At 28.0% G+C, this 20,969-nt stretch overlaps 4 protein-coding genes across 4 annotated transcripts; all 4 read right to left on the reverse strand.

Annotated features, from left to right (window-relative positions):
• Nucleotides 1-9,333: 9,333 nt before the first annotated feature.
• Nucleotides 9,334-10,953, reverse strand: LOC122506323 (RING finger protein PFF0165c-like; the record flags this gene model as incomplete). The annotated part of the gene is made up of 1 exon (XM_043618438.1): nucleotides 9,334-10,953. A coding segment is annotated over exon 1 (1,620 nt), but the record flags the coding sequence as incomplete, so codon positions are not given.
• Nucleotides 10,954-16,411: 5,458 nt separating this feature from the next.
• Nucleotides 16,412-18,697, reverse strand: LOC122506306 (histone-lysine N-methyltransferase PR-Set7-like). Its single transcript, XM_043618419.1, has 4 exons — nucleotides 18,631-18,697; nucleotides 18,194-18,403; nucleotides 17,599-18,074; nucleotides 16,412-16,525 (listed from the first exon to the last, which is right to left on the reverse strand). The coding sequence occupies exons 1-4, from the start codon at nucleotides 18,695-18,697 to the stop codon at nucleotides 16,412-16,414; spliced, it is 867 nt and encodes a 288-aa protein (XP_043474354.1).
• Nucleotides 18,678-20,123, reverse strand: LOC122506324. Its single transcript, XM_043618439.1, has 3 exons — nucleotides 19,460-20,123; nucleotides 19,269-19,322; nucleotides 18,678-19,047 (listed from the first exon to the last, which is right to left on the reverse strand). Exons 1-2 carry the CDS (start codon nucleotides 20,112-20,114, stop codon nucleotides 19,288-19,290), a joined length of 690 nt encoding a protein of 229 aa, XP_043474374.1. The 5' UTR covers nucleotides 20,115-20,123; the 3' UTR covers nucleotides 18,678-19,047; nucleotides 19,269-19,287.
• Nucleotides 20,124-20,152: 29 nt separating this feature from the next.
• On the reverse strand, nucleotides 20,153-20,965 carry LOC122506307. Its single transcript, XM_043618420.1, has 2 exons — nucleotides 20,251-20,965; nucleotides 20,153-20,201 (listed from the first exon to the last, which is right to left on the reverse strand). Exons 1-2 carry the CDS (start codon nucleotides 20,958-20,960, stop codon nucleotides 20,153-20,155), a joined length of 759 nt encoding a protein of 252 aa, XP_043474355.1. The 5' UTR covers nucleotides 20,961-20,965.
• Between the last annotated feature and the right edge of the window lie 4 nt (nucleotides 20,966-20,969).

Raw genomic sequence — 20,969 nt, forward strand, 5'->3', positions numbered from 1 at the left:
TAGTAGAAAAATCTTCATGGAAAACTACTTAGCCTATAAAAATCTACTAAAATTAAAATAACTTTGCAAAGAAATAGTTTACTAATTGTTTTTATTTTCTTAAGAGAAAAGTCGACTTGAACGACAAGGCATTTCTGCATTTTCTGTTCGGAATAGTCGTAAAATATTTTCAGTAGAAAAATCTTCATGGAAAACTACTTAACCTAGAAAAATCCACTAAAATTAAAACAACTACGCAAAAAATTATTTTACTAATTATTTTTATTTCTTTAAGAGAAAAGTCGACTTGAAGGACAAGGAACTTCAGCATTTTCTGTTCAGAATAGTCGTAAAATATTTTCAGTAGAAAAATCTTCATGGAAAACTACTTAGCCTATAAAAATCTACTAAAATTAAAATAACTTTGCAAAGAAATAGTTTACTAATTGTTTTTATTTTCTTAAGAGAAAAGTCGACTTGAACGACAAGGCACTTCTGCATTTTTTGCTCGGAATAGTCGTAAAATATTTTTAGTAGAAAAATCTTCATGGAAAACTACTTAGCTTAGAAAAATCCACTAAAATTAAAACAACTACGCAAAGAATTATTTTACTAATTATTTTTATTTTTTTAAGAGAAAAGTCGACTTGAACGACAAGGCAGTTCTGCATTTTCTGCTCGGAATAGTCGTAAAATATTTTCAGTAGAAAAATCTTTATGAAAAACTACTTAGCCTAGAAAAATCTACTAAAATTAAACTAACTACGCAAAAAATTATTTTACTAATTGTTTTTTTTTTAAGAGAAAAGTCGACTTGAACGACAAGGAACTTCAGCATTTTGTGTTCAGAAGAGTCGTAAAATATTTTCAGTAGAAAAATCTTCATGGAAAAGTACTTAGTCTATAAAAATAAACTAAAATTAAAAAAACTTTGCAAAGAATTATTTTACTAATTATTTTTATTATTTTAAGAGAAAAGTCGACTTGAACGACATGGAACTTCAGCATTTTCTGTTCAGAATAGTTGTAAAATATTTTTAGTAGAAAAATCTTCAAGGAAAACTACTTAGCCTAGAAAAATCTACTAAAATTAAAACAACTACGCAAAAAATTATTTTACTAATTGTTTTTTTTTTAAGAGAAAAGTCGACTTGAACGACAAGGAACTTCAGCATTTTGTGTTCAGAATATTCGTAAAATATTTTTATTAGAAGAATCTTCATGGAAAAGTACTTAGTCTATAAAAAATAAACTAAAATTAAAAGAATTTTGCAAAGAATTATTTTACTAAATGTTTTTATTTTTTTAAGAGAAAAGTCGACTTGAACGAATAGGAACTTTAGCATTTTCTGTTCAGAATAGTCGTAAAATATTTTTAGTAGAAAAATCTTCATAAAAAACTACTTAGCCTATAAAAATCTACTAAAATTAAAATAATTTTGCAAAGAAATAGTTTACTAATTGTTTTTATTTTTTTAAGAGTTCAGTCGACTTGAATGACAAGGCAGTTCTGCATTTTCTGCTCGGAATAGTCGTAAAATATTTTCAGTGGAAAAATCTTCATGAAAAACTACTTAGCCTAGAAAAATCCACTAAAATTAAAACAACTACGCAAAAAATTATTTTACTAATTGTTTTTTTTTAAGAGAAAAGTCGACTTCAACGACAAGGAACTTTAGCATTTTGTGTTCAGAAGAGTCGTAAAATATTTTCAGTAGAAAAATCTTCATGGAAAACTACTAAGCCTATAAAAATCTACTAAAATTAAAACAACTACGCAAAAAATTATTTTACTAATTGTTTTTTTTTTTAAGAGAAAAGTCGACTTGAAGGACAAGGAACTTCATCATTTTCTGTTCAGAATAGTCGTAAAATATTTTCAGTGTTAAGGATGAATTTTCAATACTTTAATTTATTAATCAAAATTCTTATTTTTACAAAAACTAGTTTTAACTATTTGCTAACAAATTAATTAAACACAAAAATTTGAATAAAAATGTCTCAAGGTAAAACGTTATTTGCCCTTCGAAAATAATTTATTTATTTAAAGGTAGTGGATCCTTTCTTAGATTATTATTGTTCAATAATCCCGGATAGACGGTATTTATATTTAAATAAAAGGAATAAAGTAAAAAAGACGGTGTGAAAAAGTTAATCGTAATAAAACACTACAATATGTGTGTAATGTGATTCTCACAGTTTATTCAACTTTAAATTCTCCAACATTAGAAACAATAATGTGTATCTTATATTTTTACATATATTGACAATTATAGTTATTCCAAATAATGAGCTGTAACTCTTTAGCAATAGTTATTGCACATTTTATATTTAGTTAATATAAACAGAAAAAGGTTTTTATAGAATTTATTAAATTCTTGTAAAATAGTATTGTGTATGACTCTCAATGTGTGTGTGAATAATAGTAGTTATTTGACAATTTTACTCACCAATAAAAATAACATATTTTATATATTGTTATTACTCTTAGACTTCTGTGTTTTTCCTCAAATAATCCAAGTTATGTCACTTGAAAAATGACACTATTGTCATCAAAATTGCTTATCGCTTATTCTCTCTAATTTCTTTATTAAGAATCTTCTTTGATTTGTTCCAACAATAATAAATTAAGAATTTCAAATCAACTTACAATATTCAAACTACAGGGTCACTGCATTTAAATATTTGGTTGATGATATTATTCAATCAATCGATTTTAAGTGCATTAGACGGAGGTTGATATTTCTAATATCAATGAGACTTTAATTATTTTAATTTATTTTTGTTCAATTCAAATTATTTCTTTACTACTTTATTACTACTCAAATCACTTTCTTTCACAGAACTTCAATTCAATATTTAAATCAACTTTCTTTTATTATAAATATTTCACTTCACAATTTATGTCGTATAAATTCACTATAATTATTAAATTCACAAATCAACCCTTCTTTTGGGGATAAAATATAAACCTCCGACTTTGCGGGAAATGCAAAATATAAACTCTACCAATTTTCGGTAGAAACAATATATTACGCAGCCTTACTGCGGGAGGAACAAATTCAGACTCAATCGTTAAATCGATCGAAGTTATGGATCACACCCTGAAATTGCATTAAAATGTTAATAGTGGGGAGACTGTTACACACAGTTCATTAAACTTCTTTGTTGCCAGGCAAGCTTTTCGCAAGCTTGCAAATTCCTAAAGTTGGCTAACACGAGTTCAATGCTCTAAATCCACTATACTTTTAATGTGCATGTTGCTTTTCTTGATATTTAAAACAATACATTTAGAGTCTTCCACTGGAAAATAACTCTTTCGAAATATGGGTGTTGTCCATACTTCTTAGCGATTCTTAATTTTAATAAATTAAAATGTCATTTAATATTGTTAGTGCAAAAGAAAATATATCCAAATTACTATTTAGGTAAAATTAAGGATAACAAATAGTAAATTTGTTACTTTTAAATGATAGATAGTTTGAATTGTCTTTGTGTGAATGATTTGTATGCTATAGTGTACTTAAATCTAATTACAAAATTCCCAATTTTTTAAACGAAGTTATATAATATAAGAATTTTTAATTTATTAAAAAAATTAAAATAGTTACGAAGTCATACGTAACAAATACCCCCCTTTTTCTGGCTGACGTCCCTTGGCAGCTTTATGTTGAACATATAATTTTGTGAGGTTTACATATAATCCTTCTTTCAATGGTTTTACAATATTTAAGTTGTTGGTTTTGCTGAAAATAATGGTTTTTAAACAGAGGCAAACTTTTGGTTGTAATTTTATTTCAAAAATTCGTTTCCTCTCTTTTTTGTTTTAGGAAGATTTTTAAATAAATGAAGTTTGCTTTTGTTTTATTAATAATAATAATAGTCGGAAATTTTTTTCGTTGTTTAGAGGAAAGTATTTTTGTATTTTAAATTATTAAGATCGAGCATGGTAAAAAAAAATGCGCTTGAATATGTGATTTTAAACTTGCTTTTTTTTAATTGAGTTACTGAAAACCTAAAACTTACTTTAATTACTGATATATTATTGCATTTTTTACCAGGCTAGATTTTATTTGTCTTGTTTCGGTGTACAATGATGTTTCTTTCTACGAAAAAAAAATTTAAATAATTTAATTGGTGATGTCTGATTTTTTTTTTAAATGTTAAAAAAAAATTATTATTAATTATTATTCATGCTACAATTATTTCGGATTTTAAACGTAGAATACATAGAATAGATCTTTTTGTAATGAAATGATTTCATAATGTAAAAAACTGAATTTACTGTATTAATTTGTTTAAATTTTAGTACAATTTTTAAATCGCCTTTTTGTTTATAAAGAATTGTTCATTTCTGAGGATATTTTGTTCTTTTTAAAGAAATGTGTTGCATCGATTACAAAGTTTTATTTGTTATTTGATCTATTCTTCTTGTATTTTAGACGAAAACAAAGTTACAAGTTATTCCATGCTTTTTTTAAGAATTACTGTTGTTTATATTAAATAATCTGAAATTTGGTACATCTACATGAAATGACTTTTACAAAACCACCTATGTGTCACTAATTTCTTGATTTGGTATAATAACAATGATAAATTTTAAATTTATATTAAATTGTATTAAAAAAATTTTTTTTTTAAAACAAAAAAATATATTTTATTAATTAAACTTACATTCATGAAATTTTAAATACATTTATAAAGAACGAAAATCTAAACATGCCTCGATGATTTGTGTCGGTTCCGAATATTGCAAAATTTTAAAGAAATAATGTTAATTTTTATTGGCTGACATTGTTTCTTTAATATAAGTTTTGCAGGAAATCATTTAAAAAAAATGACAAGCAATAATTAATAAAATTTATGCATACATGGTGCATAAAAAATGAAAATTTCCGATTTTCTACCCCTATACCCCCCTTTTTATACGCTGTCGTCCCTTGACAGCTTTATAGGTTTACTAATAGAAAAACTTCTTAAATAGAGGCAAATTTTGATTACGCTTTGTTAAACGGTTTTATCTTTAACTTTCCTTTTTAGGAGGATTTTATTGTAAATAAAAATAATTTGCTTTTATTTAATTTTTCTTACAGTGTACGTGATACATTTTATAAGACGAATTTGCTTTCGATAAATGTAAATTAAAGACTTTTTTTTCTTTTTTATGAAAAATGATTTTGTTACAAATTTATGTATTTAATTATGTTGTAATATTTAAACATTTCTTTTTTTATTTTAAAATTTTAAATATATTTTGAGTTTTCGAAATTTGAGTTTAATAAAGTGCTGAGATTGCTTTTATTGTTTTATGTGTTATAACTTTGCTTCTTAGACATTGTGTATATTTTGATAATTTATTTCGTTAAAATATTATTTTTAAATTTATCAGCTATAATTTTTAGAGAACGAGAAATAATAAGAAATATATATTTTCCATTTAAATTACATAAAAGTGAATGAGACATTTTAATGGTCTATTCAGGCATTTCTTTTAATGTTTATATCCTACTGACCTAGTCACCTGAAGTGTAACCTGATACGGTGTCGCGTAACCAAGTTCGTACACCTAATTTTAAGCATTTTCTCTAAATTTTATTTCATTTTTTTTTATTTTTGTGTTTATGATTAGTACTGCGATAGAAGCTTCTAATAAAATCAATTCAAGAATTAATTTTATTTACAATTGAAAATAATAATTGCACATTACAAGTATTAAAGCGTGGATCTTAAAAAAAATTAGACTTTGCAAAAATTTCAAATTGAAATCCTTGAAAATCCAAATTTCTGTTATAATTTTCGACGATAACTCTGCAGAATTATTTTTTTAAAAAAATCCAATTAAAAAAAAATTGAATTATTTAAAAATAAATTTTATTTCCATATTCACTTAAAGGATTTTTAATGATTAGAAATTTTTTTTTTAATTTAACTATAAACTCTAGATTTAAGAAAAAAACTCTTGTCTTTTTTTTAAAATAAATTTTAAAAGAAGTTACTTTAGAAAAGGTTCATTGCTAAAATTGAGTAAAATAGAAGATGGAAATGATGAAAGTAATCTGAAAGATTCACAATGGAAATATTTTTGTAATATAGAATAAAAATTCTGTTACTAGGTTGTCTTTAATTATTGTGAGTCATTAAATTTATAAGAGATTCGGACTTAAGACTTTTTTTTTTAAATTTCCATTTCTAAAAGAAAATAGTTAAGTAGAGTGGGATAAAAAATTCCAAAAAAATACCATCTGAGTTTTATACCTACAACAGTTATTAAATCGATCTGTAATCCATTTAGCATGTAAATTAAGAAAATTATTTTTTTTTTACTTATTTCAAGTATTGTGACAAGAAAGAACATTTTTTTATAAGAATGTGACTTATTTTATTTGTTTTTCTTAGTGTGAAAAATAACTTTGAGCAAATTTTACGCCAATTATTTTTGAATCAGTTCTATGATGGTTAAAATTTTTAAATACATCAATAATAATGTAATGTTTTTTAGAATAAATGAACTTTGTAAAATTTAATTAAACCTGATAATAAATTTTTTGAAAATATGTTTGATATATTTTGTATTTGTACTATAGTTTTTTTTTATTATTTATTAAATTGAAAGTAATTTTGATTAAAAATAGAAAACGTTAGTAGGTTGATTTATTCTTTATTATTGTTTTAGTTGCATAGTTATTTTTAGTTTTTTTTTAAATCGATTAGTTCTTTTCTTAGTTTGAGAAGGACAATATTTAATCTAATTTTAAATAATAGTATAGAATATTAGAGTGGGCTTCTTTTATTGCAATTGAGTCATTAGAAAATGTTGTTAATATTAGTAGTTCAATGTTACATTGTGAGTTTTGATTAATGTTAATCATATATGACGGGTTCCACGTTAAGTGACCCAGGTCAAAATTTTAAATGTTTGGGATCGGGTAAAAATTTTGCAGAAACAGTAGTCCTATTAGATACAATTAAAAATACCAAATATTATAAATTTATTTAAACAAATATAAAAACTGGAGGGGGTCAAAGTTTAAATTTTTGGTCTAACATGGAATATTTGAAAAATTTGTAGTTTCTTTAAAACAAAACGAAAATACGTTTTCTATTTTGGGTTTTTCTGCTGTTTTTCAACACTTTCTAATGGTGTAAACAAATGTAGAGAAAAAAAATGTTTGACCTTGAAAAATTAAATTAAAAAATAAAATTTCATTTTTTCATCAAATGGACAGTTTTTATTTAAAAAAAAAAAATTTTATCATAAAGGTGAGGTTTTTTGCTAAAAAAAATGTATAGGTCAAAACGTGGGACAAGAACTTTTAACTGGTCAAAATAAACATTTACTTCTGCAATCCACCGCCCCTGCTCGTTGTTGGGCTATATATTGTTTATATAACAATTGAAATAGATTATTTTATGCTTTATTAATTATCTGGTGGTCATATTGGATGAATTTAAATTTATTTAGATCATGTGCATCAACGGAATAAGAAAATAAACCTCCTTTTTTAAAAAAGTGTATTAATTTGTTAACTTTGATTTAAAAAAAATTATAAATAATTAAAATCTCCAAAATCGGCCTTGAAGGATGTCTTAAGAATTTATTCCTCTTTAATTTAAGACAAAGAACACTCAAATCGGTTAAAAATTGTAAGCTATAGACATTTTTTAATAGTAAATTGTAAAAAAAATTCCACTGTGGGACGGTGCACGGCAGAAGTAAATGCTTAATTTGACCAGTTAAAAGTTCTTGTCCCACGTTTTGACCTATACATTTTTTTTAGGAAAAAACCTCACCTTTCTGATAAAATTTTTTTAAAAAAATTAAAAACTGCCCATTTGATAAAAAAATTAAATTTTATTTTTTAATTTAATTTTTCAAGGTCAAACAATTTTTTTTCTCTACATTTGTTCACACTATTAGAAAGTGTTGAAAAACAGCAGCAAAACCCAAAATAGAAAACGTATTTTCGTTTTGTTTTACAGAAACTACAAATTTTTCAAATATTCCATGTAAATTTTTGACCTGGGTCACTTGACGTGGAACCCGTCATATGTTTACTGATTTCTTTTTAACTTCGAGAATTATTTTCTATATTGCTATTTTGTGTTAAATATTACTTTTAAAATGCTATATGCGGACATTTACATTTTAAAAAAAATTCAAAAGCACAATTTATTAGAGCTTAAATGTCATTTAATTTTATTAGTAAGTCAGTTTGGAATTTCGATGGTTATTTAAGAAAATTATAGTATTCCATATTTTTATAAGAGGGTAAAATAACGGAAGGTGTGGCAATTTTGATTTTAAGAGTTACAATAATCTAGTTTTATCCTTTTTTTTAATATTATTGTTTTGACGAAGTTTAATTCATGCCTATTTATAGAAACAAGCGCAAATTATTTACAAGCAATTTTATTTATATTGTTAATTTTTAATACGATGATTAAAAGTAGTGATTAGTTTGACTAATCACTCGTTTTAATATGTTTGTGATTTGTAAATTTAAATATTTTATTTTTTTGTTGTATTGCGTTTTTTATGTTTTTAATTTATTGACGTGATGTTTATTTATTGACTTTAACTAGTGACCTGATGATGGTGGCGAACCTGACCACCGAAACGTCGTCTATTTTATAAAAAAGTAAAAGAGTGTTTTTCTTTTACCTTTTATATACGTCTTCCAAAAATCGAAAAAATTAATTTATTAAATAACTGTGGAAGAATTTACTAAATATTTGATTATTCTGATTGTTTCCTGACAAACGACATTCAATCAAATTTACCCATTTTTACCCACATTTATAAAACATGCATGTTTTGTATTTATAAGTATTTATTTGCTTAATTATGTACTTTTCTTAGAATTTAATAAATCTAAATGTATCCCTTATAGTATCCATAAAATTCTATTTAAATTCTATATCCCATTTAATTAAATAATAAGCTATAATGTATTTTTCCTTGTAGTATGTTACTATGTATTGTATGTTATATGCACCCATATTTTTAAATTATATGATTTACCCGTGTTTATTATATAGTTCGTTTATGATATTTAAAAGCCAAACAACAAAAAAAAATCAAGCTTTTCTATATTTAACCAAACCCAACCTATTGAAGGGAATTTTTGTTACTACTATTTTTGGCACTTTACATTGTAGTAATTTATTTTCTTCAAATCTGTAGATAATTTCATTCTTTTTATTTATGCCAAGTAAAAATATATCCCAAAAATATTTTTGATGTGTTCCTGATAATTTGTTGTGTACTGAGATATAGTATTTTATCATTTCTAAGATTTCTTGATTTAAACTTTTTCCTGAGGGCGGAATCTTATTTATGATAAATTCTTCCACCTTAACATAAGTATTTGTTGAAATGATTTCATCTGCATTTGATATTTGAACACTAAGTTCTTCTTCTTTACTTCCTTCTTCATTTTTGATACTTAATTGTTCTTGAGTTATAGATTTGATTTTACCAGGGGGTTTTCCTTTTTTTAAATTTGTCGTAGGGCTGCCCGAATTCATATGTTCTACTATTGAATGCGAATTATCTATAAATGAGACATTCTCAATGTTGACCTGGTTAATATATAAAAGTTCTTCGCTTTTCTCGATAATTTTTTCGTTGATTTTTTTATCTAATATTGTTTCATTTAGTTTATGGTTACCCTTGGATTTTGAAATATCATTTTTTGGTTGTAAAACTTCGTTAATAGGACAAGTATTGTTTTCGAATTGATCTTCTTCCTCTAACTCCATTGTAAAGTTGCTTCTTTCTGGATCAGGATTTTGTAAAGTGTCCTCCTTATTTCCTTTATCATCTTCAAACATTTCACTGTCCCAAAATTTTATCATTTCCTCTTCTGGAAGTTCTTCACTGATGCTGATATCTTCCTCGTCATTGGAACTATCTATAATAGGACTCATGTACTCCACTATATGTTCTTCTTCCAAATGCTTTTCTATACTGCGAATTGTTTTATGTTCTCTGGATTCTTCACTTTCGATGGTAGGTTGTAGTGCATTAATAGAAGGTAAGACGTTAGGATCCCTTTGTTTTTTATCCTTTATAAGGTTCATGCTTGGTTGCGAATCGCTGAATATAACGGGTGGTATTATGAAATCATCAACACGTTCTCTATTAAATTTGCGTTTGTTTATAAAATAATCTCTTCTATAACAATCATTGTTAAAAGATGGTTCCTGTCGATTGCATAATCTTCTATAAATTTTCTGTTGTTCGTTGTATCTTCTTTCTCTTTCACTGAGATGATAACTTCGGTCATCGTTGGTGTATGAATTCTTTCTGGAATTAGTGTTATAATCTTGAAAATACTGATTTCTGTTGTTAAAATTTTCTCTTTCATAGCCCTGTGATGTCATGTCCGTATTTTGCCAATGTTCTTCTAAATCCGTGTTCCTATTTTGGTAATCAAATTCTTTATTGTCATAGATCCTTCTATTAAATTGTTCACTTTGTTGTTGGTTTCTTATTTGCCATTTTTCGCCAATTGGTTTGTAGTAATTATTCTGTGTATTTGGTTCATACATGCTGCATTGGTTATTCGCATCTTGGTAGTTGTATCTATCCTCATAATCCATGTTATCATCATAGTAATCAAAACCTCGTTCATAATCACTTTTTTCCACCCTGTGCACATCTCGCCTAACGTTATAATTATTTTGGTATTGATTTGTTTCGGAATTGTCATTGATCATATACGATTCATCATAGTCATAGCATCTATAGTCTCTATGCTCCTCTCTTTCGTAATCATCCTGTATGTTGTTATATCTTCTACATTCGTCTCTGACATCTTCGTGTTCTTCGTCGGTAAATCTGTGTTGTAAATTTCTGGATTCTGGATCTCTGAAATTATTTTTATGATCCATTGCTTCAAAGCTATATCCCTCCGATTTCCATTTTTCTATGTAGCCTCTCCGTAACATTGCTTCATACACTGTACCCATTTTATGATTTAATACGATTTAAACATAAGCAATAAAAAATAATTGATTTGTTTAACTTCTATTTAAATGGAACTGTAATTTAATTTGAAGTTTTTCATTTTTTTTTACGTAATGTAGTAACACGATTGACCTATATCGGCTGATGTTACCGTATTCTGTTATAGTTTTTACGTTTATATTATTAGACTGCTTTTCGTGTTTTGGCTATCTGCTTTGTGAAAAACCATTAAATCAACAAAAAAACTGCTTTTTATTATAAAATTGCTTGATACTAATAAATATTTGATCAAAAGAAAAATTTTGCATTTTTTTTTACTGTAATTTGTCAATCCTGGAATTACCTTTTAAATTTAAGTATACATCAAATTAAAAAAAAAATTCTCGACTCTTTTCAAAATAATAATAAACAATTACTATTTAATTAAAATTATGATTCCATAAAAAATTTGACACCACTTTTGATAGAAATAAATTTATGTATATAGTGTTCTCTTTAATGCTTTGCTGATTGTGACCAGCCTTGACTTTGCAATTGTACCCCGTTTGACTCGTCAGCAGTCTTCCTTCCTCAATCTTGGAATTATTTTATATATTATGTAATAACTGAAACTAGTTCTTCAGAGATGTACGTATCTCAATTTTATGCCAAATAATTATTTACCAATATTTAGTAAACATTTTTTTATATAAAAAAATTAGTAATTCATCTTATTTTTATTTTAAACTTGAATATTTATTATTAAAAAAAAAACTTCATTCATTTTTTAAAGTAACAATTTCTTTTTCTTTTAATCTTTATGCTCAGGATGATTTGTTCAAATTAAACTTTATTGAATAATATTTTCACTAAAAAAAATTTTCAATTTTTCTTCTGCTAGGTACTTTTTGCAAACATTCTTCTGTTAATAATCCTTTATTAAACATTTAATAAAAAAAAATTTCATCAAAGAAATTGAAAAGAAATTCTTATTTTCAATTCTTCTGTAATTTTCAGATAAAAACCGTAACTAATTGTTATAAATCTTCATAATATTTAATCCTCTCACTTGTCCAAGTGGCTACACACTTCCGACAAGGTTGTTTTTTTATTCGAGGAAATAGTACCGATTTATTAAGGAAACCAGTGCTTGCCGATCGCAAGGGTGGTTACCGTGCCCTAGAATCGACGTTAGCGAGTCAAAAAAAAAAAATTTTAACTACCCGCACTTGTCAAAAACACAAAAATAAATTATTTCTGAAAAGAAAAATAAATACAATGAAATATTTCATAATAAACATAAATTGAACATCATAAATCGATTCAGTATTTCTGTTATGCATATTATATGTGTATAAGTGTATATATATGAAAGTATTTTTTTTAAATTTAATTATTATATTTCACATGATCTTTTTTCTTCATTTTTTTATTTTTTTAAATATAAGAAAGTCATCCCACCGCTGCCACCATTTTTGTTAAGGATGAATTTTGAATACTTTAATTTATTAATCAAAATTCTTATTTTTACAAAAACTAGTTTTAACAATTTGCTAACAAATTAATTAAACACAAAAATTTAAATAAAAATGTCTCAAGGTAAAACGTTATTTGCCCTTCGAAAATAATTTATTTATTTAAAGGTAGTGGATCCTTTCTTAGATTATTATTGTTCAATAATCCCGGATAGACGGTATTTATATTTAAATAAAAGGAATAAAGTAAAAAAGACGGTGTGAAAAAGTTAATCGTAATAAAACACTACAATATGTGTGTAATGTGATTCTCACAGTTTATTCAACTTTAAATTCTCCAACATTAGAAACAATAATGTGTATCTTATATTTTTACATATATTGACAATTATAGTTATTCCAAATAATTAGCTGTAACTCTTTAGCAATAGTTATTGCACATTTTATATTTAGTTAATATAAACAGAAAAAGGTTTTTATAGAATTTATTAAATTCTTGTAAAATAGTATTGTGTATGACTCTCAATGTGTGTGTGAATAATAGTAGTTATTTGACAATTTTACTCACCAATAAAAATAACATATTTTATATATTGTTATTACTCTTAGACTTCTGTGTTTTTCCTCAAATAATCCAAGTTATGTCACTTGAAAAATGACACTATTGTCATCAAAATTGCTTATCGCTTATTCTCTCTAATTTCTTTATTAAGAATCTTCTTTGATTTGTTCCAACAATAATAAATTAAGAATTTCAAATCAACTTACAATATTCAAACTACAGGGTCACTACATTTAAATATTTGGTTGATGATATTATTTAATCAATCGATTTTAAGTGCATTAGACGGAGGTTGATATTTCTAATATCAATGAGACTTTAATTATTTTAATTTATTTTTGTTCAATTCAAATTATTTCTTTACTACTTTATTACTACTCAAATCACTTTCTTTCACAGAACTTCAATTCAATATTTAAATCAACTTTCTTTTATTATAAATATTTCACTTCACAATTTATGTCGTATAAATTCACTATAATTATTAAATTCACAAATCAACCCTTCTTTTGGGGATAAAATATAAACCTCCGACTTTGCGGGAAATGCAAAATATAAACTCTACCAATTTTCGGTAGAAACAATATATTACGCAGCCTTACTGCGGGAGGAACAAATTCAGACTCAATCGTTAAATCGATCGAAGTTATGGATCACACCCTGAAATTGCATTAAAATGTTAATAGTGGGGAGACTGTTACACACAGTTCATTAAACTTCTTTGTTGCCAGGCAAGCTTTTCGCAAGCTTGCAAATTCCTAAAGTTAGCTAACACGAGTTCAATGCTCTAAATCCACTATACTTTTAATGTGCATGTTGCTTTTCTTGATATTTAAAACAATACATTTAGAGTCTTCCACTGGAAAATAACTCTTTCCAAATATGGGTGTTGTCCATACTTCTTAGCGATTCTTAATTTTAATAAATTAAAATGTCATTTAATATTGTTAGTGCAAAAGAAAATATATCCAAATTACTATTTAGGTAAAATTAAGGATAAAAAATAGTAAATTTGTTACTTTTAAATGATAGATAGTTTGAATTGTCTTTGTGTGAATGATTTGTATGCTATAGTGTACTTAAATCTAATTACAAAATTCCCAATTTTTTAAACGAAGTTATATAATATAAGAATTTTTAATTTATTAAAAAAATTAAAATAGTTACGAAGTCATACGTAACATTCAGTAGAAAAATCTTCAAGGAAAGTTTTTTTTTTTTTTTACTTAGCCTAGAAAAATAAACTAAAATTAAAAGAAGTTTGCAAAAAATTATTTTACTAATTGTTTTTATTTGAGAAAAGTCGACTTGAAAAACATTTTCATTAGAAGAATCTTCATGGAAAAGTACTTAGTCTATAAAAATAAACTAAAATTAAAAGAACTTTGCAAAGAATTATTTTACTAAATGTTTTTATTTTTTTAAGAGAAAAGTCGACTTGAACGAATAGGAACTTATGTATTTTCTGCTCGGAATAGTCGAAAAATATTTTTAGTAGAAAAATCTCATGGAAAAGTGCTTAGTCTATAAAAATCCACTAAAATTAAAAAAACTTTGAAAAAAATTGTTCTACTAATTGTTTTTATTCTTTTATAAGAAAAGTCGAAATGAACGACAAGGAACTTCTGCATTTACTGTCCAGAATAGTCGTAAAATATTTTCAGTAGAAAAATCTTCATGGAAAAGTACTTAGTCTATAAAAAATCGAGTAAAATTTAAAAAGCTTTGCAAACAATTTTTTTACTAATTGTTTTTATTTAATCTTTTACAGTTTGAGGCCAATTTGCTTTTAGATTACACTCTAAGAAACATTTTTTAACCAATTTAAGCATAAAATTTAACAATTTCCTTGACTTAAATGAAACTTTTTCCGAAATTACAATGAAAAATTGAACAGAAAAATTATTGTCTTTAGCCATGGTTCTCTCATGGTAGACAAGGTAGAGTCTTTAGCCAAGGTTCTCCCATGATAGACAAGATAGTGTCTTTAGCCATGGTTCTCCCATGGTAGACAAGGTAGAGTCTTAAGCCAAGGTTCTCCCACGCTAGACATGGTAGAGTCTTTAGCCATGGTTCTCTTATGGTAGACAGGATAGTGTCTTTAGCCATGGTTTTCCCATTGTAGACAAGGTAGAGTCTTAAGCTAAGGTTCTCCCACGCTAGACATGGTAGAGCCTTTAGCCATGGTTCTCCCATGGTAGACAAGGTAGAGTCTTAAGCCATGGTTCTCCTATGGTAGACAAGATAGTGTCTTTAGCCATGGTTCTCTTATGGAAGACAAGGTAGAGTCTAAGCCAATCTTTTCCCACGCTAGACAAGGTAGAATCTTTAGCCAAGGTTCTCCCATGATAGACAAGATAGTGTCTTTAGCTATGGTTCTCCTATGGTAGACAAGGTAGAGTCTTAAGCCAAGGTTCTCCCACGCTAGACATGGTAGAGTCTTTAGCCATGGTTCTCTTATGGTAGACAGGATAGTGTCTTTAGCCATGGTTCTCCCATTGTAGACAAGGTAGAGTCTTAAGCTAAGGTTCTCCCACGCTAGACATGGTAGAGCCTTTAGCCATGGTTCTCCCATGGTAGACAAGGTAGAGTCTTAAGCCATGGTTCTCCTATGGTAGACAAGATAGTGTCTTTAGCCATGGTTCTCTTATGGAAGACAAGGTAGAGTCTAAGCCAATCTTTTCCCACGCTAGACAATGTAGAATCTTTAGCCAAGGTTCTCCCATGATAGACAAGATAGTGTCTTTAGCCATGGTTCTCCCATGGTAGACAAGGTAGAGTCTTAAGGCAAGGTTCTCCCACGCTAGACATGGTAGAGTCTTTAGTCATGGTTCTCCCATGGTAGACACGATAGTATCTTTAGTTATGGTTCTCCCATGGAAGACAAGGTAGAGTCTAAGCCAATCTTTTCCCACGCTAGACAAGGTAGAGTCTTTAGTCAAGGTTTTCCCATAGCACCAAGATAGTCTCTTTAGCCATGGTTCTCCCACGCTAGACATGGTAGAGTCTTAAGCCAAGGTTCTCCCACGCTAAACATGGTAGAGTCTTAAGCCAAGGTTCTCCCACGCTAAACCTGGTAGAGTCTTAAGCCAAGGTTCTGCCATGGTAGACAAGATAGTGTCTTTAGCCATGGTTTTCCCATGGCAGGAAGATAGTGTCTTTAGCCATGGTTCTCCCATGGTAGACAAGGTAGAGTCTTAAGGCAAGGTTCTCCCACGCTAGACATGGTAGAGTCTTTAGCCATGGTTCTCCCATGGTAGACAAGATAGTATCTTTAGCCATTGTTCTCCCATGGAAGACAAGGTAGAGTCTAAGCCAATCTTTTCCTGCGCTAGACAAGGTAGAGTCTTTAGCCAAGGTTTTCCCATGGCAGCAAGATAGTCTCTTTTGCCATGGTTCTCCCACGCTAGACATGGTAGAGTCTTAAGCCAAGGTTCTCCCACGCTAAACATGGTAGAGTCTTAAGTCAAGGTTCTCCCACGCTAGACATGGTAGAGTCTTTAGCCATGGTTCTCCCATGGTAGACAAGATAGTATCTTTAGCCAAGGTTTTCTCACGCTAGACAAGGTAGAGTCTTTAGCCAATGTTCTCCCATGATAGACAAGATAGTGTCTTTAGCCATGGTTTTCCCATGGTAGACAAGGTAGAGTGTTAAGCTAAGGTTCTCCCACGCTAGAGCTTCAGCTAGTGTTCTGCATCACCTTGTTTACCATGGCATAACCCTGGCTGATGGCAATTATTTATTATTTTGGTCATTTTAGACCTTTTTCTGCTCCTAGGCCTATTTCTGACCTTAAGTGGTGCACTTTTGACTTCAGTATTTTGTTTAGCATTCGAATAACTTCATATCCATGAAGTTTCTAAACAATTTCACTGGAAGATTTTTTACGTACATTTTGTGCGGGGTCCTTACTGTTTATAAAATATAAGTGTTTAAAAAATAAGGTAAAGCATGTTTATTGGGTTTTTCAAGTGTAATTTAATGCTATTTTTTTGGTTTTTAATTATATAATAATTTTAAGTAGCTTCCTATAAGGTAGGAGAGCATAGAACGTCTTGAAACGGCTATATTTAATATCCTGAGGTTGTCTATGTTCTAAACACATCTTTATCTTTATGATAAGTGAATAGTCTACGTGCTTATTTATTATCTAAATCATATCGTACGTTTTACGAAAATAATTAGATATATGTTATTTAAATAAAATATTTTATGAAGTATAGTGTGTTGAGTTTAAGGGTTTTTTATGTTAAAGTGAATTTATTTAATAATTTAATGGACAGTAAGATGTTAGGTATTTTAAAAATTATTGTGAATAAAGTATCAGCAATCGTTTATTATTTGATAATACGATTTTCTGTTTTTTACATACCATGTAAAATAACTTTTATCTACTTTAAAAGCTTGGAAACATAAGATAAAAAATAAAGAATAAGGTATTAAATTGATAGAAAGAAATACAATGTTACACGAAGATCTATCAGATGTTTAATAAAAATATTTTGTTTTTGGTTTTCGTCTTAAACTTGAGTTAACTCTATTGAAAGAATTTGCATTTGATACTAACTTAAGTAACTGACAAATATATATGTACCGACATTTATCTCACCAGTATTAATTATTTTTGTACCCAGGGGTTATTCTCTAGTACTGTGCATCGCCTATCTCCATAGTCATATGTGACTTCTTTCTCTTTTAAAATGTCCTGCTTTGCAACAAACATTAAATGTGGTACTACTATAGGTTTTAATTGTCCCTTACGTGAATGGTTGATTAGTCTGCCATATCTGTCGGTTTCGATTGTAGCATCAATGCAGTATCGTTGATCTTTATGAGCAAAGAAAAATAAATAACTGCCATAGTTTCCATTTTGCTCGTAATATTTTTCACGCTGATAACCAAGTTTTTCTTTAATTAAATCGCCAATATATTCAACAATGAATTCGTTTTTATAAAAAGCACGTTTTGTTATTATTCCACGTCCTTTTCCTGGAAAATTTTTAATTGCCAATCCGTCCTGTGAACATGATAATATTTTTTCTTCTAATATCAATCGATGAACTTCTAAAGATGAACAATTTTTTATTTTACTTCGCGTATTATGCCCTGAAATGTAAATAATTTAAATTAAAGCCTATTTTAAAATAAGACGATAGATAACGAACATAGGTTTTTAATTTTTTAGTTTTATAAAAGTAAGAAATAGTAATTTTACTTGTTTGCACTTGAACGAAATTTTTGTTGCTGATTATTCAACCAAGTTTTGATTTGCGCAATAGAACGATTGTTAAGGACGGAATGACTTCTTTTAAGAGCTTCAATATCTTTTGCTTTGGGTAGATTATGTTTTTGAACATATTCACCAAAGGTTTCTAGTACACAATTTTTCTCACCTTTCGACCATGGTACTCTTTTAGTAGGTCCAAAAGGAGATGCTGTAATGAAAAAAAATATATAAATTGATTATAATATAAAATTGACTCATTGCAGTTATTTAACTAAGCTTAATTATTTAAAAATCTAAGAATTATTGAAGGACATTTTGGCCTAGATTATAAAACTGTTTATTACTTTATTCTTGAAAAAAATTTTAAACTCAGTAAGAAAACTAATTCAAACGGATTGAAATGAATTAAGATTTTTGGTAGAAAGCGGGATTCACTCAAGCTCTTTGTATATTCGATTAAAGTCGCTTCAGCTTGCCTCAATTTGTGCAAACGAAGTCGCATTCGAAGGAAATTTCCAAAGCATGCATTGAATTCGTGCTGACGAATTAAAACAAATTAAAGGCCCTAAAACTTGTCCATTGAATTGGTAAAAATAGAAGGTTAGGAATTTCAATACAGACAGTTTGACGAATTCAGGAAAATTGCAACATAGTTTCAATTCGCATTTTTCACAAAGCGGGATTTACTGAAGCTTTTTGTGAATTCTTTTTAATTTATCTCAATTAGTTTCTGTTTACTGGGAAGTATGTTTTTTGAAAATAGTATCAAAATAAATTGATAAAAGTAGTTAATGTTACTAGATCGTTTTCTTTTTCCGCCTGCAGAACCATTAGAGACATTGAGTTTATTACCTGTAAATAATTACAATTCAATTATTTGAATTTTATTATAATTTTGTAATGAACTTTGACACGCTTTTGAGATGTATAATTAAATTATTTAATTATAGCTAGTACAAATTCTATTTACCATTATTATTTTTTTGTTAATCAAATTGTTAAATATTGTATTTTAATGTCATTTTTAACTAAACGTCAAAGAAAGTACATTAGAAAAAAATAATTATTCTTACTGGATATCCTTTCTTTCCTTTAGGGATCATCTGAGATATTTAGCACTTCGTTATCTGCAAATAATTCAAGTTTTGTAATAAATAACGTAATATAAGTAGTACATAAATAAAGCTTATTAGGAAACATTATTAGTATGTTAAATAGAAAAGACATAAAGAATAATAGATATCTGTAAAAGGAGAAAACTTACGACTCGCAATATGATCTTGTTCGTTCGGTGTGTTGCTATTTGTTTGAATAGAGACTTCAAAATCTTCAGATTCTTCTTCGTTCTCAGTTTCTGAGTCACTATTGGGAAATTGTTTATCGTCGCCTTGTGCTTGAAGCAACAATTGGGACATTTGAACAATATCTTTCTTAATAGTAGGTTGTCGATATATCCTTTTATGAATATTTGTATCGTGTCCCATAAAATGTGCAAGATTATCAACATCTTTTTCAGATAAATTGAGATTTGTACAAATCGTGGCAACATGTTTTCTGAGTATTGTTCCCCAAAGCGATAAGGGTTTTTCAGCTCCACAATCTACTGAAAATTTTCTTAATAAAATGCAGGCTCTTAGATATTTAAATCTGTGTTTGTCAAATCCAGGTAAACCGAAAACATACGGATTTTTTTGTGGAACTTTAGCTTCTGAGCGATACTTTAAAAGTAAATCGATACACTTCTCAATGTCACAGCGAATCAACAAAGGAACATTGCGACCTAGCTTGCTTCTAATTTCAATTCGGGAGTATGACTTTGCCAATTTCTGGCACGATTTAGGCATAGAATCATATAACTCTTGATCACAATCAGTTAGAATTTTCTTTTTCTCAAAATCCGCTATTAAAAGGCGTTCCATTTCGCCTGATCGTCGACGATTGAATAGTTGTAGAGACGTTAGGACAACTTCTGCCAATCCTTGCCAATTTGAAAAATTAAAATTGTCCTTCAATTCATCAAAGAGATATTTTCTTTTCTCTTGCAAATAATTGTGCAATTTTGAAATATCCTGTTTAGAAGGAAGAGATAGGCGTTCCTTGTTTGTTCTTCTGATATCCATAGTAGTGTCGACAGCAGCCTTATTCATACTTGCTCCATAATCCTCTAATAGCAACTTTAAAAAGTATTCGACTTCAATTTGCTTATCCTTTTGCTCCATTTGAATTGTTAATGTAACGAGACGATTACCAAGTTGCTTCAGCAATGAAAATAAACTCGTCATTATAGATGGAGTTGCGTACGTCCTAGTGTCTTCATTGAAATTAGCTATTATTTTAATTGCATGTTTAGTAACCTCATAAAACTTGGGATGAAAAACAGAAGCCATATCTGTTATGTTTTTATCAAGTTCTTTTACTTGTTGTAAAAATCTTCCAAGTAGTCGCAGCCGTGCTCTAATCATGTCATGTTGATGCTGATACACGCTATATTTTTCACACATTTTGTTTCCAAACGCTATAATTAAATAATCATATCGAATTAAGCGCACCACTTTGTCTTCTCGAAGTACAGGGAAGATAATCTTTCGCAGCATTTTACAAGCCGATTTGTGAATTCTGCCAGTAATTTGACGTCCCATGACAAAAATATTTCTGCTTCCTTTATTAACCTCATTCGAACATACTTTGAAATGATGACGTAATGCACTTTGAGAATAGAAGCCACAGCACTTGGGGCAAACTTTATAATCAGTTCCATATTCCATTTTTATTCG

Source organism: Leptopilina heterotoma, unplaced genomic scaffold (genome assembly GCF_015476425.1).
Source record: "Leptopilina heterotoma isolate Lh14 unplaced genomic scaffold, ASM1547642v1 Lhet_407, whole genome shotgun sequence".
In the NCBI taxonomy this organism is placed as follows: Eukaryota; Metazoa; Arthropoda; class Insecta; order Hymenoptera; family Figitidae; genus Leptopilina; species Leptopilina heterotoma.

What these genes read in the sequence shown, in the direction of transcription:
- LOC122506307 (XM_043618420.1), bottom strand. Translation starts at nt 20,960, where the DNA reads ATGGAATATGGAACTGATTATAAAGTTTGCCCCAAGTGCTGTGGCTTC. An exon ending in AAACAGGATATTTCAAAATT is followed by an intron (nt 20,202 to 20,250) that starts GCACAATTATTT and finishes GATGAATTGAAG; the next exon opens with GACAATTTTAATTTTTCAAA.
- LOC122506306 (XM_043618419.1), bottom strand. Translation starts at nt 18,697, where the DNA reads ATGCGACTTCGTTTGCACAAATTGAGGCAAGCTGAAGCGACTTTAATC. An exon ending in GCAACAAAAATTTCGTTCAA is followed by an intron (nt 18,075 to 18,193) that starts GTGCAAACAAGT and finishes TTTACATTTCAG; the next exon opens with GGCATAATACGCGAAGTAAA. An exon ending in TACTAGAGAATAACCCCTGG is followed by an intron (nt 16,526 to 17,598) that starts GTACAAAAATAA and finishes TACCTTGTCTAG; the next exon opens with CGTGAGAAAACCTTGGCTAA.
- LOC122506324 (XM_043618439.1), bottom strand. Translation starts at nt 20,114, where the DNA reads ATGGAACGCCTTTTAATAGCGGATTTTGAGAAAAAGAAAATTCTAACT. An exon ending in ACAAGATCATATTGCGAGTC is followed by an intron (nt 19,323 to 19,459) that starts GTAAGTTTTCTC and finishes AATTATTTGCAG; the next exon opens with ATAACGAAGTGCTAAATATC.